General features: G+C 37.3%; 1 protein-coding gene across 35 annotated transcripts in view; it reads left to right on the plus strand.

The window, feature by feature from the left end:
• LOC138390872 (myomegalin) overlaps nt 1-16313 on the plus strand; it is a 201279-nt gene that overhangs the window by 143139 nt on the left and 41827 nt on the right. For 34 of the 35 annotated variants that reach the window (XM_069480750.1, XM_069480755.1, XM_069480751.1 and 31 more), the window contains 4 exons: nt 3838-3954; nt 4180-4317; nt 5351-5463; nt 6610-6737. In XM_069480750.1, the coding sequence (XP_069336851.1) occupies nt 3838-3954; nt 4180-4317; nt 5351-5463; nt 6610-6737 (496 nt within the window). Of the gene's footprint in view, nt 1-3837; nt 3955-4179; nt 4318-5350; nt 5464-6609; nt 6761-15816; nt 15823-16313 lie in introns of all 35 variants that reach the window. The other variant, XM_069480780.1, reaches the window with a different exon arrangement.

Here is a 16313-nt window from a genome sequence, read left to right on the forward strand (position 1 = left end):
AAACATGAAATGAGAAATTTGAATATAATCAATCTTCACTGAGTACTCATTAAATGCAGTGCACTTTGCTATGTACTTAATGCTAATGGTCACAACTTTGCACAAAATAAATGGTATTGGCCCTCTTTTATAGATGAAGAAGCTGAACCATTGATTTTTAAAATACGATGCTAGAGAATATATATAACTAATAACATGCCAAAGCTAAAATTTAAACTCAACTCTTTTGTGACATCATATACTTCCTAATAAGTCATTTCCTAGAGCAGATAATTTTTCCCACCTTATGCTTTGACTCTTTCTAGCAATAGAGTTTTCATCAATTTTCTTAGCAGAGGCCCTCAGCCTTACAGAATCCCTTCCTCTCTGCCTTCCCTATACAGCCAGTTGCATGTCCAAGTATGATATAGAAGAAATATTAGGGCCACAGCATAGAGTTACAGACTAAAACTAAAAACTTACATGTTACTATGGCAACTGTGTTAGAAGATCAGTCAGTGTCATGGGTTCCTAAATTAAATTTTGCTAGCTAGTTCGTGTAGCTCCTCTATTTTCTACCTTTTTGCTATAATTAGATCTATAACACAAAATCTGTGTTTATGTTTGTGATGGAATTATCTTATTGTACCTCTTGATTTCATATTTCTACTTACGAGCAGACTCATGTTATATGGCTCAATTAGTTTTGAGGATATGACAGTGTGTAACATTTTAAAAATACCAATTTTAAAAATCCCTTAATTCTTAGGCTGAAGAGAGCAGATCTCTTTTTCTGGTTCTACCTTAGCCATTATTGGATTATGCATTTCAGATATTTTAGTTTCCACATGCTATTCCTGTTTTTCTCATATACAACAATTCCAGAGTAATGTTACTTTTTGGTTCTGTCCCGTTTTCAGGATCAAATTTGGTTCTGTCCTGTTTTCAGGATAAAATTGTAACACCTATGAAGGGATATTTTGAGTGAATGATATTTAGCTATTGCATATCTTTATGTATCCTTAATCAACTATTCACCTCTAAGTCCAAATGCCATATATATTCCTTATCACATTCCCTCTAATATTAGGTATTTACCAAGATCCATATAGATTTTCCCACATTTTTTAGCATTTCTCCTGTCTTGAGATAGTAGTAGTGGTAGTAGTAGTAGTAGTGTAGTAGTAACAGTAGTAACCATTATTAGATTCCCTGCTATATGCCAGGCACTTTAAATACATTTTCTCTAATTCTTATGTAGCCCTGAAAAACTAATAATTATTTCCATTTTACAGTAAGGGAACTGAGTCTTGGTTTAAATGCCTTGTCAAGAAGATTATTCCAGGATTTAAAACCCATGTCTGTCTGACTGCAGACCTTTATCATGCTTCCACCATGTTTTGTTCCTCATGTTTTCATTTTTCTTTAATGGAGCAAATACCAGGATATGTAATGATAGAGGTCCCTGAAGAGGGCCCAATAAATGGCACCCCTTTTTCCATACACAAAATCTGAACAAATTGAGAAATGAAACAAAGTAGTAGCAGGTAGTTTGATACTTTATCAACTTTATTACCCATAAATCAAATGGGCCTGTTAGCCAGTCTGCAGAATTTGGTAGACTGACTGACTCAGTCACAGGCAATACTAGGCTTTGGCAGACCACTAGGTGGTGGGGAAGAGCCTGCCATTGAAGAAGCAGTGGTGAAAACAGGCTTTCTCTAGGCAGCTATCTCCTGAGAAGAGCAAGGGTGGGGCTAAGTCAAGCATGGCTGGTTTATTCTTCCACTATTAATCATTAAGGTAAGGCATGGTGGCTCATGCCTGTAATCCCAGCACTTTGGGAGGCCAAGGTGGGAGGACCATTTGGGGCCAGGAGTTTGAGACCAGGCTGGACAACATTACAAGACCTTGTCTCTGCAAAAAAAATTTTTAAACTTAGCCAGGGATGGTAGCACATGCCTAAACCCCTGCTACTCGGGAGGCTAAAGGTGCAGACTCTTGAGTCCAGGAGTTTGGGGCTGCAATGCCAACAGAGCAAGACCCCATTCTTAAAAAAAAAAAAATTCTTTTATATGACTGGCGCTGAGTAAGTAAAGGGGCAGAGGAAGGTCAGGAGTTACACTAACTGAGCTCCTTCAACATGGAAAGAAAAGTTATCAGTTATCAGAAGCATTTCCTCCTAACATGCCATAGTTGCCCAGAACCATCAAATAAATGACTTTGCATAGTTATAAGACATCATGAGCCCACATGATGATACTGTAAGCATTCATGGAATCGGAAGATAACACAAGTAAAATTTATATTGCTTATAACTTAGATTTTATACATTTAAGGGAAGAAGTGCTGCTACTTTTAGGAAGCTTGGTCATACCTTAAACTAGCTTGTATGCCATATGTCTTCACTTGTCACACCTAATTTTTTTAATTATCTTAAAATATTTCTTTAAAATATTACCTAAAATAACTTGCCATAAAGACTATATGGATATGCAGTACCTAGAGGAAAGAAATTATAGCCTAGTCGCTCTGAGTCTGCTCCTCTGAGTTCACATTCTGGATCTACCACTTATTGGCTCTGTGAACTAGTTTGTTAATTTCTGTCAGCCTCAGTCACCTTGTACATACATTGAAGAGCAGAAGAAATCACCTTATCTATAAATTGAAGAGTAGTTATCCCATAGGATGGTTGTGAGGATCCACTCATTCATTCATTCATCAGGTATATAAGTACCTTATCTAAGCTGGGGCTAGAGCTGGGGAGGAGGTAGTGAACAAAATCAATAAGATCCCTGGGCCTATGTAATCAATTTCTACTGAGGAGTTAAAAACAATAAAAAATTATATAAGTATTATAATTACAGATTATAATAAGTGATATGAGGGAAACAATAGAAAGTAACATGGATGGGGGAACATCTTAGGGTGTCCAAAGAAGGCTTCTCTGAGCAGGTGACATGTAGTTGGGACCTGAGGGTGAGGAGGAGGCCACCCCGGGTAAGATATTTCAGGCAGAGGGATTAATAGTTGTTAAGGACTTGAGCAAGAGAAAGTCTGGTATTCCTAGAACAGAAGAAGTCTAGCACGCCTAGAGAGTCATGAGTGAGGAGTAAAATGGCAGATATTGAAGTGGGGAGGAGTAGGAAGGAATCAGATCACTAGGTTTGTTAAAAGGATTAAATGCATACAAAGCATTTATTATAGTGCCTGGAGCATAGTAAGCACCCAGTAACTGTTAGCAGCTATTATGATTTTTAATAAACTTTGTCATAATCAAATATTTGTCATTTTCTGGTAAGGAGGGTTAGGAGACACAACACTGAAAGTTCAGGGGGTCATGCAGTACTAGCTTTTGGTAAGATTTCTTCATAGGCAGTGGCATGTTCTTCCATCAGGATGCATGTAATGTTTGGTGACCTCTTGTGATGTTATCAGCCATTGCTGCTTACTTCATCTATTAACTCATTAAGGGTTCCAAAATGGAGATATTCTAATTCTGTCATTTTTTCATCTATTAGCTGAGGTACTTATATAAAGAAAAACTGCTCTGCTAATAGTGCCCAATTTTTAAATACATAATAAATTCATTATCTAAACAGATTTGATGTATTTTATGGGGCTAACTAAAGTGGAGAACATCATTGAAACCACTATTACAGCTTCCCGTAAAACATCCTTTGGTGCCACACTGCACGGTTCATTGATTTGATCCAGGAGAGGCCTATTCGTGTTCTAGTTTTCTCTTGCATTACTGGCTAATAGTGATATTGTGTGCAAAAGCATCTGTCTCAGTGTTGAAATGTAAATGTGACAGTTTCCTCTGCCCACTGACTTAAGGATTTCTTCCCTCCACAGATGGAACTTTCTGCTCTGCAGTCCATGGTGGCTGTGCAAGAAGAAGAGCTGCAGGTGCAGGCTGCTGATATGGAGTCCCTGACCAGGAACATACAGATTAAAGAAGACCTCATAAAGGTATTTCAGTGCTTTTTAAAAACCACTGTAAATGTCTGCAGCTTGGGATACCTATAGGGCATCTTCAAATGATATTTGGACACATTGAGTCTCTTGGCCAGTGCTTATCAATATGCTACTTGAAAGTGCAGCAGACTATTTTAAGAGCATTTTTTTTCCTTGCTGCTCTGCTGACTACTATTTTTATTATGATTTTTATATTTATACTTATTTTTTGACCTCTAGGATCTGCAAATGCAACTGGTTGATCCTGAAGACATACCAGCCATGGAACGCCTGACCCAAGAAGTCTTACTTCTTCGGGAAAAAGTTGCTTCGGTAGAATCCCAGGGTCAAGAAATTTCAGGAAACCGAAGACAACAGGTAAGTTATTGGAATACAAGCCTTATTTTTTTACTGTGAAGTAAACAATGGAAAAGCTGTCCGTGTCAGCTATTTGTGAAGGGATGAGTTGTTGGAATTTCACAGAGTGTGCTCTAAAGCTTCCTACTTTGGTCAGTAGCAGCCATAGATTCCCCTTTCTGACATTTGCGGTTCTGAAAAGAGCAACAGTTCTTTTTGGACACACATTGTCAGTTATCCCTCACTCTCATACATAAAGTCTCTTCCCTCTCAGCTGAATCTTTCTCACCTACCTGCATTTAACCGTGTTCAAATCCTTCCCAATTAAAAAAAGAAGAAGAGAAAGAAAGCCCCAGCCTTTGCCCCAAATTCCTTTGTAGGTGCTGCCCCGTGTCTAAGCTTCCTTCAATGCCAAACTTTTCAAAGAGACTTATTTGCCTATATTCTCTGTCTCTGTTACCATCTGTGTCACTAACTACTCATCTTACTCCAATCTGGCTTTTAACTCTTACCTTAAACAGATCTCTGCCCATTATACAATATTAGAGCTCATTACCTTTATAGCACTTACTACAGCTCACAGTGACACATGTCTACGACTTATGAATGTCTTTTTCCCCGATTAGATAATAAGCTTTCCCCTAGAACCTAGAACAAAGCCCATCACTAGAAGGTGCTCAATATATATTTATTGAATGAAGAATACTGTCAAGTCCTATTACGTATGTTTCCCCCTATGCCTGTCCTTTCTTCCTCTCACTCCTTTCTCTTAGCCTCTTTCCTATGCTTCTGACTTCTCTCTCCATTTTCTTCTTCTTGCTTCTATGTTTGAATTTCACCTTATAGGATTTTAAAGATAAAAATGATAATGTGACATTGATTTGAAAAATGTAAAATACTATGAAAAGCTTAAGTGATAAGATAGTAGTTTTTTTTTAGTCATAGTACATGTTGATGCATTTTTTTTTTTTTTTTTTAGTCTCTTTCTCAGGATTAACTGTGGCTTCATGTCTCCCTTTGCCATTTGCACATTGCCTCCTCTCTCTTTCCTCAGTTGCTGCTGATGCTAGAAGGACTAGTAGATGAACGGAGTCGGCTCAATGAGGCCTTACAAGCAGAGAGACAGCTCTATAGCAGTCTGGTGAAGTTCCATGCCCATCCAGATAGGTAAGAGAGTGACTGTTTTTCCTTTTATTCTTTTACTTTTTAAAATTTTTATTCTTTTTCTTTTTTATTAAGTGCAGATGCAATGATACTGAAGAGGGGAGAGAAGAAAGCATGGACAATTACTGGGGCCACCCACTTTGTCATTAGTCATGTGGATTGCTCTGAGCCTTGGTGTTAAACTGTTAAGTCAGGAATTGTGTCTATTTTTCATAACTGTTGCAAATTTTAAGTGAAAAAATAGGTTACATGTCTAAAACAATGCCTTATAAATAGTAAGCACTCAGTGTATATTTCTTTCCTTTTTCTACTCCATGTTCCATTATAAAAGTAAGGCCATAAAGGGAACTGATATTCATTTACTATCAATAAATATCAAGGAAGAAAATATATTTATTTTGATGGCTAGTATCATCCCAGGATCACTGATAACTTTCATGACAAATATATTTTCTTGATGGTTCATTTTATATTCCTTCATTTTCTTTTCCTCATTTTGCCTTCCCTCCTAGCCCTTTTTACTTTTTCCTAATTTTTATTTTTTACTATTCAGCTTCTTCTAATTTATTGTTGTGTTTTAAAAATGTTTTCTTTGTGCCTCAGGAAAATGAAGGCAGAGGAAGGGTATGACAGGAGCACTTGATTGTATTACTTTTTAAAGAACCTCTGGATCTCTAGTCCTTAGGAATCAGATTCCTTTTCAGAGCACTGTCAGGTTTAGTAACAAATGAGAAAACAAATATCTTCAATAGCAGTTCTACTTGATTCTTTCTATCTTCAGTTTACATGTAGGTTTTTTCTGGATTTTGCTTTTTCAGAAATCAAAGCTCTTAGTCAAATAATGAAATTTCTCTTATGTGGGCTATAGAGGTATGGGGTAAATCGCGGGCATCATAGTTTTATGTGAGGTTGGCCCAGAATCTAGCATAAAGAGGCAAACTTTAAAAAAAAGTAGCAGGCCTTGCTAATCTACCAGCAGTGAACACAAATGCCACGACAAAGACTACATTCATTTATTGTGTCCTGGAGAACAATTACTTTAGAAAGTCGCATGGCTCAAAGTGGCATTGATGGCTCTTTGGAAGCAAATGTGGACTCATTACAGTTGATGGCTAATCCATTTTCCTTCCGTGTGGCATGTTTAATCAGCTCTGAGAGAGACCGAACTCTGCAGGTGGAACTGGAAGGGGCCCAGGTGTTACGCAGTCGACTAGAAGAAGTTCTTGGAAGAAGCCTGGAGCGCTTAAGCAGGCTGGAGACCCTGGCTGCCATTGGAGGTGGGGAACTGGAAAGTGTGCGAGTTCGTCACAAGCATGCCTTCTGAGCACTGGCGGGTCACACTGCAGCCCAGGATGGAAAACTTTGTTTACACTAACCAGAGAGAGCCTTGTCTGACTTTGGCAGAATTAAATGGTGACTTACTAATGATAGAACTGGTACAAGTAGCATCAACCACAAAGTGAAACTCACTTTAGCCTACGTGTACATATCTATCTCTAAATTGAATGGTGGAGGTTACAAAGTGTATTTGCACGTTTTAAATCATTCCATTTTAGTTTTTCCACCCTTATTCATTGCTTTCCCGAGCCCTTCCTTATTGCCTCATCCCTCCTATGGGCCAATAAAGTTTATTCCTCCCCCCACTTTCACAATCCATTTCGTATGTTCCATATCATGTCATAAATGCATGCGTGTGTATTATTTTTGCCAATCAACTTCTTCTTCCAGAGCACTTTTTAATCAAATAAAAGAATTAAAATGTCAAGATGAGAGAGAGAAAGAGATTGAGAGTCTGTAAGAATGACTTTGCAAAAGTGGCATGATCCTTATCAGAAGGTGATCAAAACCAGGAGAGTAGTCTTGCAATAGTAGACTACAAGTATGGGGAATGCCAAGTTGAAGAACAGAGGCAAAGACTATTAAAGTGTATGGTAAACTTTTACCTCTAATGTTGTTTTAGAGTTGACTATTGAATGATTGGTGAAATCGGATTAGGTAAAGATTACATTCTATTTAAAATTTTTTCTTTATTGGTCCCTTTTGGTTTCTTTAAACCAAGGCCATGCTACTTAGCCAGAACATGACTTCAAGAAAGGTCTTCCAGAGTCAGAATTCTCTGTATACAAAGAAAATTTCAAATTAGTGTCTTTCTTTATGTTCGGTGTTTTACCAAATAACTCATCGTAGCCAGAGGAGAGCATTGCTTCTATACTTCCATTTAGTAGTGGCACTAGGCAGAGTCCTGTTTTTTTCACTATTTAGTGTATGTATATTTTCCGCATAAAAATAAATAATAGGCTTTGAAGTGCTTGAATAGTTTAGAAAGAAATGTGACAGATCTGTGTTCAGAGGTTTTAGTCATTGTCTCAGTGCTTTCTTGTGGCAACATGACAGGTATAAGGAAAGGGGCCCTGGAGATTGTATTTCTGGTGTCTTAAATGTCAGTAGTGTGAAAAGTGACCAAGATTACTCTGAAGCTTTGTGAGTTCAACATCATAAGTTTTTATTTCTGCTTGATATGAATTTCCTAGAATAGAGGCTGAGCTTTCAGTTACTATAAACATAGAACCTAGGGAATAGGTATTAAAGCTTTCTAGAACCATAAATGTGCTGAATACCCTTTCTAAACTAAGTGGGACACAATTTTTCTTTTTCCTTCCATTTTTTACATGGCACTTTATTTCTTTCACATTCATGTGTTGGCATTCTAAATTCCATCCAAGTTTCTGGAACTTTAGCGGTGTCTAATAGAGAAAGCATCAGTCAAACTAAAGTGGACAGGGAGAAGATGTTCTGCTGGAGAAGCACCCTGGAATCTTCTGATTAAGTAGTTTACAAAAGACTGATAGCCATAACCCTTCCTCCTACAGGATATGCTTTTCCAGTTGTAATGACTTTTAGGAGAAAATGGAGTCATTCAAGGAAGGAAATAAGATGTGTAAGCAGAACTATCTACTTTCCTTTGTCTCCCAATTTTAAGAGACCCTTTCTTGCATAAAACTTTTTGTCAATTTCCAGAAATAAAGAGGAGGATAATGGAGCTGTAGAAATGTCAACCCATCAAAGACTAATCTGTTGTGTCATTACAACGAGGCATTTAGTTAATGTCTTTCCTTAATTCTACTAATAGACCAAGGAAACTTCTAAGTCTGCTGCTGTTAAGATTCAACCATGGGTGATTCTTGGGTTCTGATGGTTCATAGAGAGTAGAGTAATTTATGTTAACAATCACTCCTGCTTCTGTCAACCTCTGACAGGAGTAGATTGATAGAAGGATAAATTGAGAGTTTGATCTTGATTCCATATGTGACCAAAACCTGGTGCTAATTTTCTGGTCTGGGCAGGTGGAATGAGGTTTGCAAGCAGTGCTACCGGAAGAAGCCTTGCTGGTCTAACAATTTTGTGTGCGAATTTGGCATCTGACTAGAGAATATGGTTCTGATAAATTTTGTCTGTAACCCACACATAAATGATGCTGTGATTGGGCATATCATTTATATAATACTTAGCATAATAAGTGATTCCATTTTCTCTTCAGGAGCACAGACCCTTTCTCTTAATGGATTATTCTACCCTCGTCAGGCATTTTCAACATTACAATAATTTTAAATAAAGCACCATGTGCTTATAGAACCAAAAGCATGAATTTAAAAATCTTAAAAATAATGAAGTAAGTTTTTATTTAGGTCATGCTTAATTAGAAGCATAGAACTTAAATTTAGAAAAATCCTTATTGAAATATTTCTTTTTTATCACATTTCCTTTTGGAATAATAGCAAACATGCAGAGTAATGGTTGTAAGGGGTCAGGGTAGATGAAATGTATGGTGTTTACAACTATGGAGTTGAAAAGAACCTCCAAGAGGACTTATTTAATGAGTGACATGGAAGTCCTTATGACTTTTTTTTATTGCGGGTTTAAACTATATTGCTGAAATCTGATGATTGTTAGTGCCTAGTATAAATCAACATTTGTTTGATGTTCTCTTCTTAGCTATCTAGCCAAGTTATAACTGGTTTGAAAAGGTGTGGTTCGGCTGTTTTAGTATGTCAGCCTTTTGCTTTGATAGGGTGTACTCTTCTTCATCCCCCTCACCCCCACCCTCCTCCACACCCACTTATCTTCATTCACTTGTGGACAGTAGCAATATTTTTAGTATCTCTATTTCTTAGGGAAAGAACATTTGTTCTTGTTCATATTTTTAAAAGATTTTTCAATTGCATTATATATAGTAAGAGATCTATTAAGGATCAAGAAATCTTTATATAAGATATTAGATTTTAGCCACAAGAAGTCATTTTCTTAGAATGTTCTTTAGCATATTCTTCTTACACAGTTGATACATAAGTCACTTCTGTGGCAGATATACATAAAAGACTTATTTTTTATGCTCGTAACTCAGTATTTGGGTTGTGAGAAGTTTGGTTCATAGTTTGAAAACAGTTCAAGAAATCTGATTTTGGTTCTCTCTACTTTGATCTTCCAGTTGGATCTGGAGTCTTCTGATTAGGGAGAAGAAGAGAAGATCACATTGCATTGAAAATTGTTCCTTTCATTGAGAAATAAATGTTGACCTACCTAAAGTCACTTTCCTTTGGACTCTAAGCCTCAGAGAGACCAATTTAATACTTTTGCTTTCCTTGAGTTAGTATTAGAAAACTCTAATAGTTCCCATTATTAGGATAAAGTCATTGTTTTGTGGTTTCATAGTCTTTTTATAGGAAAGAGTCAAAGAATCTTCACATTTGATGTCCCTGAGAAACTCAAGTTGCCTCTTGTTCAACTAGGGCCTCATGTAGTATTCTGCAGTCTGTCTGCAAGGAAAAATGACAAACTTCCTATGGAGTTAGAAAGAAATATTAGTAAACCACACACTTAAAGTCCATCTTCCATCTTGCTTTGTAGAAATTGTACTAGAAATAGAATAAATGAAATTAGTTTTCTTTCGCAGACACATCCTGTGAGATGCAAGCACACAGAGTATTTTCTCTCATTATTCTTAGAATTAAAGCTCAGAGAGCTTCTCTTCTCCCTTTGGTAGTATAGAGCCATTTGTACTGTAGAAAGTACAGCTGGAAATATGGAGCTCATATGTGCTAACCCAACAATAAAGAAACAGAAGAAATGAGCCAATAAGATAACATATTGGACTGATTTTTGTAGGATAATGCTTTCTGAGTCTTAATGTATTTTAGAATATGGATTTAAGCTACCGTCTGGCCATTTGCAGTAATAACCTCATTAAAATATTTAATTATTAGAAAACAACATGTTGATTTTAAGTATTCTGAGTATTGACAGAAGGTAAGTTCTCATCTTCTTTTTATATAATCGTATGGCCAGGATGAGTTTCCTAAATAAAAAAATTAGAGTTGTAATTTGCCTCCAACAAAGAATGGGAAATGGAAGGGAAACACAACACTGTAGAACTGACAATACTAATTTTACCAGATTTCAAATAAGAATAATTAAACTTATAAAAGTGATGTACTAATTATTTTTGTGTTACTTTCCCTTTTCGTTGTTTAAAGTCAAATTCCAGAAGTAAAAATCTTTATCATACTATTTTTCTCTTGTAAAAGTTGGGAGGATAAAATAGAAAGTTGAGCAACATCAGAAAAATTTTTTTGGTGTAAAATAATACAGAGAGTAGAGGTGTTAAATACAGGAAGCAAATTGGCTTCCTTTTTCTCTTGGAGAACTTATAATTGTCTAGCATTTGTTTGTAGGTTTGCTTTTAGTATATAATGTGAGTATCCAGTGCTGCTTTTTGCAATCAGCAAGATATTGACCTCTCAATGAACTTTAGAGGCATGTGTATATACCAGTATGTTTTATAAATCATGAATTTCTGTGTCCATGAAGTCTTATTAGTTTGATAATAAAAGCAGTTTTCCTTGCTTTTATTACTTAAAATTGTGTAGACTGTTGAGAAAAATTAAAGTGATTCATAACAATTTCCGATGAAGAATGAAGTGACATGTTAAATGATCAGAAACTTGGCATTGCATTATTTCCAGGACATTTCCCCACCAAAATAAGCTGTATATCTTTCTCTGGAAGTTCATTTCTTTATGGCACTGTGCTGTTAAACTGTGTTAACATTTGTGCTGAAATGGAGAGTGTACTTTTTTATATATAAGTGTCAGAATTTCAGCTACTTTAGTTGAGGCACAAAAAATTGTTACTGATCCAATAAAAGTATCGAAGGCCAACAGAAACTATTTGGTTTCATTCTTAAAAGATCTATCAGAAAAGTAGAGAAAGCTCATATATTTTTTTCCCCCTCTAGGAGAATCAGTCTATTGATCATTTAAAATTCCAAGTCAAAGCAAGGCACTGTGGAATGAGTATTTGTTTATCTAAAGGAAGGATGAAGAAGAAAAAAACCTGAATTTTTCTCCTCCCAAAGAAGTGAGACTAAAAAAAACAGTAAATGCACTTTCCCCAGAAATGTGAAATGAGTTTTACCTTAAAAACCCTTTCTTGCTCACCTTGCTGAAGGAGAGTAGAAAGCAGGACAGAGGTTTGAGGAACCGATTGTTGTGGTGGGTAGTGCTATCTCTAAATGTTCCTCAACAAGCCTGTTTTTTGTGTTCTTTGAATAAAAAAGAGACCATGAGCGGGAAGAATTTCTGGACATTACAGAGTAGGTGTGCAGTGGTCATACCCCCTGTTCTGCCCAGCAGGCCTAACTTAAGCAGTCCCTGCTCAGCCTAAGGATAGGGGACCGTGGTTTCATGGAATAGTTACCTTATTGAAAAAATAAAAACTCCAGAGTGCTAGTGAGATTTCATACCCTCAAAAGTGTTTGAGATTATGATTTGGTCTTTTAAAATCACTTAAAACAGCTGATATCAGAGAAATGAAGAAGTTGGGAGGCCCTCTAGGCTACTTAAGAGATGTTGCGACTTGAAAACAAAGGTCCCCCATAAAGGAGCAGGACTGCAGACAGCAGTTTTCTACTACTACTGTTCCAAGATCATAATCTGTCTAGATAATTTTATTTCTCAACAGAAACTGTGGAGGACTATATGGAATCTTATAGTTTCCGTATGATCGATCCGGAAGAGGATGTATGCAGGTGAAATTGTAGTTTGATAGAAAACATTTTTTCTTTGATTCTCTCATACAGCGTCATAATATTAAAGTCAGTAATAGTTGGTTCATGACATGAAAATGTGAGAGAGTTCTTGAGTAATCACATGGCAGCGTACCTGGGAGTGACAGTGAGATGGCCCTGAGGGGACCTGACGCAAGAGCCCGGCACTGAGGGAAAGGACATTTGGCGCTGCAAATGTGTTCATGCCTAAAGTTTTAGCTCTTCAAATCCCCTTTCAAAATCAGTAAAATATGACCCCTGCTATGCTCTAAGTAACTATATGGGAAGATAATACTGCTTTTCTGTTGATCCCATATTAATGGCTTAACAGAAAGAATAATGACTGCAGAATAGAATTTGGGGGAAATGGTCTTGACCCCACCCAGTTTGGACTCATTACTAAAGAATTAGCCGGAGGTGCCCAGTGCTTTTTGCAGCTGAGGTGGGAGGATTACTTGAGGCTAAGAGTTTGAGACAAGCCCAGGCAACATAGTGAGACCCCCATCTCTACAAAAAAAATTTTCAAAAAGTAGCTGGCTGTGGTGGTGCACATCTATAGTCCCAGCTACTTGGGAGGCTGGGGCAGGAGGGTCCCTCGAGCCCAGAAGTTTGAGGTGGACAGTGAGCTACGATTACACCACTGCACTCCAGCCTGAGTGACAGAGCAAAAAAAAAGAAAACACACCATGAATTTCCCTCTAAGGCTTATTTTCATGCACGAGCAAGATGGAGTTTTAATGCAGCTATAATTTAATGATGATAAATCTTTTTTGTAAAGCACCTGTCCCAAAGAGTTCATCCTATTTTACTGACAACTCTATGCTTTTCAACTGTCCTGTGAAGCAGGAGAGAGCAAAAAGTATTATTTCAAGCCTCCTGCTTAGGGAAACAGGTATTCAGAAGTGAAGAAGTACAGGTAGAATCAATCAAGATCATCCAGTTAATAACATCAGGTATAAAACTTCCTTCTGCTGACTGTATTTAGGTTCTATGGCCTTCAACTTTTTAAGCCCTCAATATATATGCCCATGGACCACTTCAGTTTACTAACAATAACAATAATAAAACAATATTGTTTAAGGGTAATATTTATTGTGTATACACTTCATGTCAAGCACAGTTCTAAGCACTTTAAAATCAGCAAACCCTTTAAAGTTCACAACTGTATGAAGTGGATAATACAGTTAGCCCTAATTAGTAAGTGAGGAAACTTAGTTATGGAAAGTTATGACTTGCCTAAAGTCACATAACTAATGACAAAAGCAAATTCAAACCTAGACAGTCTGGCTGTGGGGTCTTTGTTCTTAATGATTATGCCACTTTCAATTTAAAAAGTTTAACAAATGTATGCATGTTCGCCTCAGTGATAAGAGTAGCTTATATTTGCATAATGCTTAAATTTTTACCCAAGAATTTTTATCACATTATGTTTTATAGGCTTATTTTATTTCTGTGTACATTGTAGAATCAGGTAGCTGGTAGAAAATAATTTTCTAAATCTAAATAAGGGACATTTTGGTATCACCTCCATTTTGTGTGGTTCAGAGCCTAGAAAATTCAAAGAACTACAATTTAAGAACTTCCATTCCATTGTGCCTCAAGTAAAAGTTACTAACAAAATTGCCAGTCTAAAATGTAAAACTTAATCCTGGAGAAGCAAGTTAACTTTGAACAGATTCTTAGCTTTCAGAGAATCTAAAGGTAGCAGACCATTTTATTTCATATTAGAAATTTAAAGTATTCCAAGTTCTGAAGATAGTGTTTTGTAGCCTCATAAAAGCTTAGAAAAGGGTATCCCGCACAAAAGAGTTCTTTTGTCATTTATTAAAAAAATGGAAATGGTAACAGAGGGATTGTCTAATGTAAACTTATAAATAGGACCTTGTATGAATTAACTTACTCATTTTATTTCCTTATTTTCTATAAAATTGTTTCAGCTTTATTCTGCCCCTCAAACAGGCAACAAGAAATCCAGCATTTTAATTCAAATTGGTAAAAGGCTGAGCAACCTTAAAACTGCAGTAAAGGAAGCACAGCAGACTGAGCTAGCTTGAAAAAGGGCAGGGTGGGTAGGGAATAAAACAGAAACTTATGTAGTAGAGTGTTGGATGAGGTGGGCATTCTTTCTTTGTCTCCACCTAATCCCTGATGAAGTCAGAACCATGGCATCCTGCCCCTGAGTGAATTTAAGCGGGAGCATTATCTAGAAATGGAGAGGTGGCATCAGAAAGGCCATCAAAGGTAAGTGGAATGCAGCAAGTGTCAGATAGGAGCCTTCGGGACCACTGATGGTTACCCTTTCTAATCCCCACTTACCTTACTCCTGGAACCGAGTATAGGAATCACCTTGGGATGTGGGTCCAGCATGGCTACACAACCTACCAGCAACGGTCTGGGGATGAGAATCCTGACCTCACAGAGCTGAACTTTCTTTACCATTCTCTAGCCCAGCGCTCAAAAGGGAGACAAATGTGAAAAAAGTTTGTTTTCTTAATCTCATTGAGTGAGATTCATACCAATTCATTTCCTTTGCAGGAAAAACATAAAAGATTATGATCTCTGCTGTTGTACAGGGAAGGATTTTCCAAAGTAGGCATAATATGATATGGATGTCCTTAGGTATATTAGTATTTCGGGTTCAGTGAGTTGCCAAAGCAGCCAAAGCTTAGAGAGTGTGTCCATTCATCTCTACTCAGTTAGTATCCTGAATGAGATGGTTCTGGGGCTGATTTGAACGAATAAGTATTGGAAATTCCTACTAGACAGTGCCTGCCCCCCATCTCTAAAGATGCTGAGTGGTAGAGGTGCCTTCTTGTGGACAGGGCTTTAGTGAACAGTATCCTGCCTTGATGTAATGTTAACACAACATTCATGGTAAAGATTAGGGAACTTAAACTGTTACCACAGCATGCTTCCTGCCTCTCAGCACTTTAGTGAGATCAGCCGGGGCCATTGCAAATACTCTGGCGTGAACTTGTAGATACCGAGAAATGGAATGTAAAAGTGAATGGGCCCTGTTCACCTCATCTGCTCAGGGTAGAGAATGCTTATTATCCATGCAGAGCCTTTCATTCATGGATGTCTGAGCTCGGGAGCAGGTTCTTTGGTCTTGGAGGAAGAAGCAAAGGCAAAGATCTGATTTGTCATCAGAAGAAGCAGTGAGTGGCTCCTGTCTAAGAGTCCAATGACTTTTTGGCACAGCTCTTGTCTAGACTAGCTGTGTAACCTTGGACAAATTACCTAATCTCTTCAAGGCCCAGGTTATTCAGTGGTCAGAAGAAGCGTTTTAACAGGCTGGTTGCTGAGGCCACGATCAGAATTAGATCTCAAGATTCTCTAATTTGGGCAGGTTCTGTAAGGCACAGAGTGTCCCAGCTGCTTTTCTCTGGTGTCGAATCAATCATGATAAATTCCTACACTTTCAGAAAAAAATCAGTAATGTGGGCTACAGTTCATGATCTAAAATTGTATGGACAATCTTTTATTTTAACTGAGATAAAGGGGAAGAAATGCCCTAGATTTATGCTGCCCAATACAGTAGCCACTAGCCACATGTGGCTATTTAATTATTAATTTAAATAAAATTAAAAAGTCAGTGCCTCAGTGACACTAGCCACATTTCAAGTGCTCAATAGCCACATGTATGTCCACTGGACAGTGCTGGCATAGAACATTGCTGTCACTACAGAGAGTTCTTTTGGTCAGTGCCGCCTTCAACCTTTGCCCAGACCACAAATTGAAGCTTCTTGTC

Source organism: Eulemur rufifrons, chromosome 8, assembly GCF_041146395.1.
Source record: "Eulemur rufifrons isolate Redbay chromosome 8, OSU_ERuf_1, whole genome shotgun sequence".
Taxonomy (NCBI): Eukaryota; Metazoa; Chordata; class Mammalia; order Primates; family Lemuridae; genus Eulemur; species Eulemur rufifrons.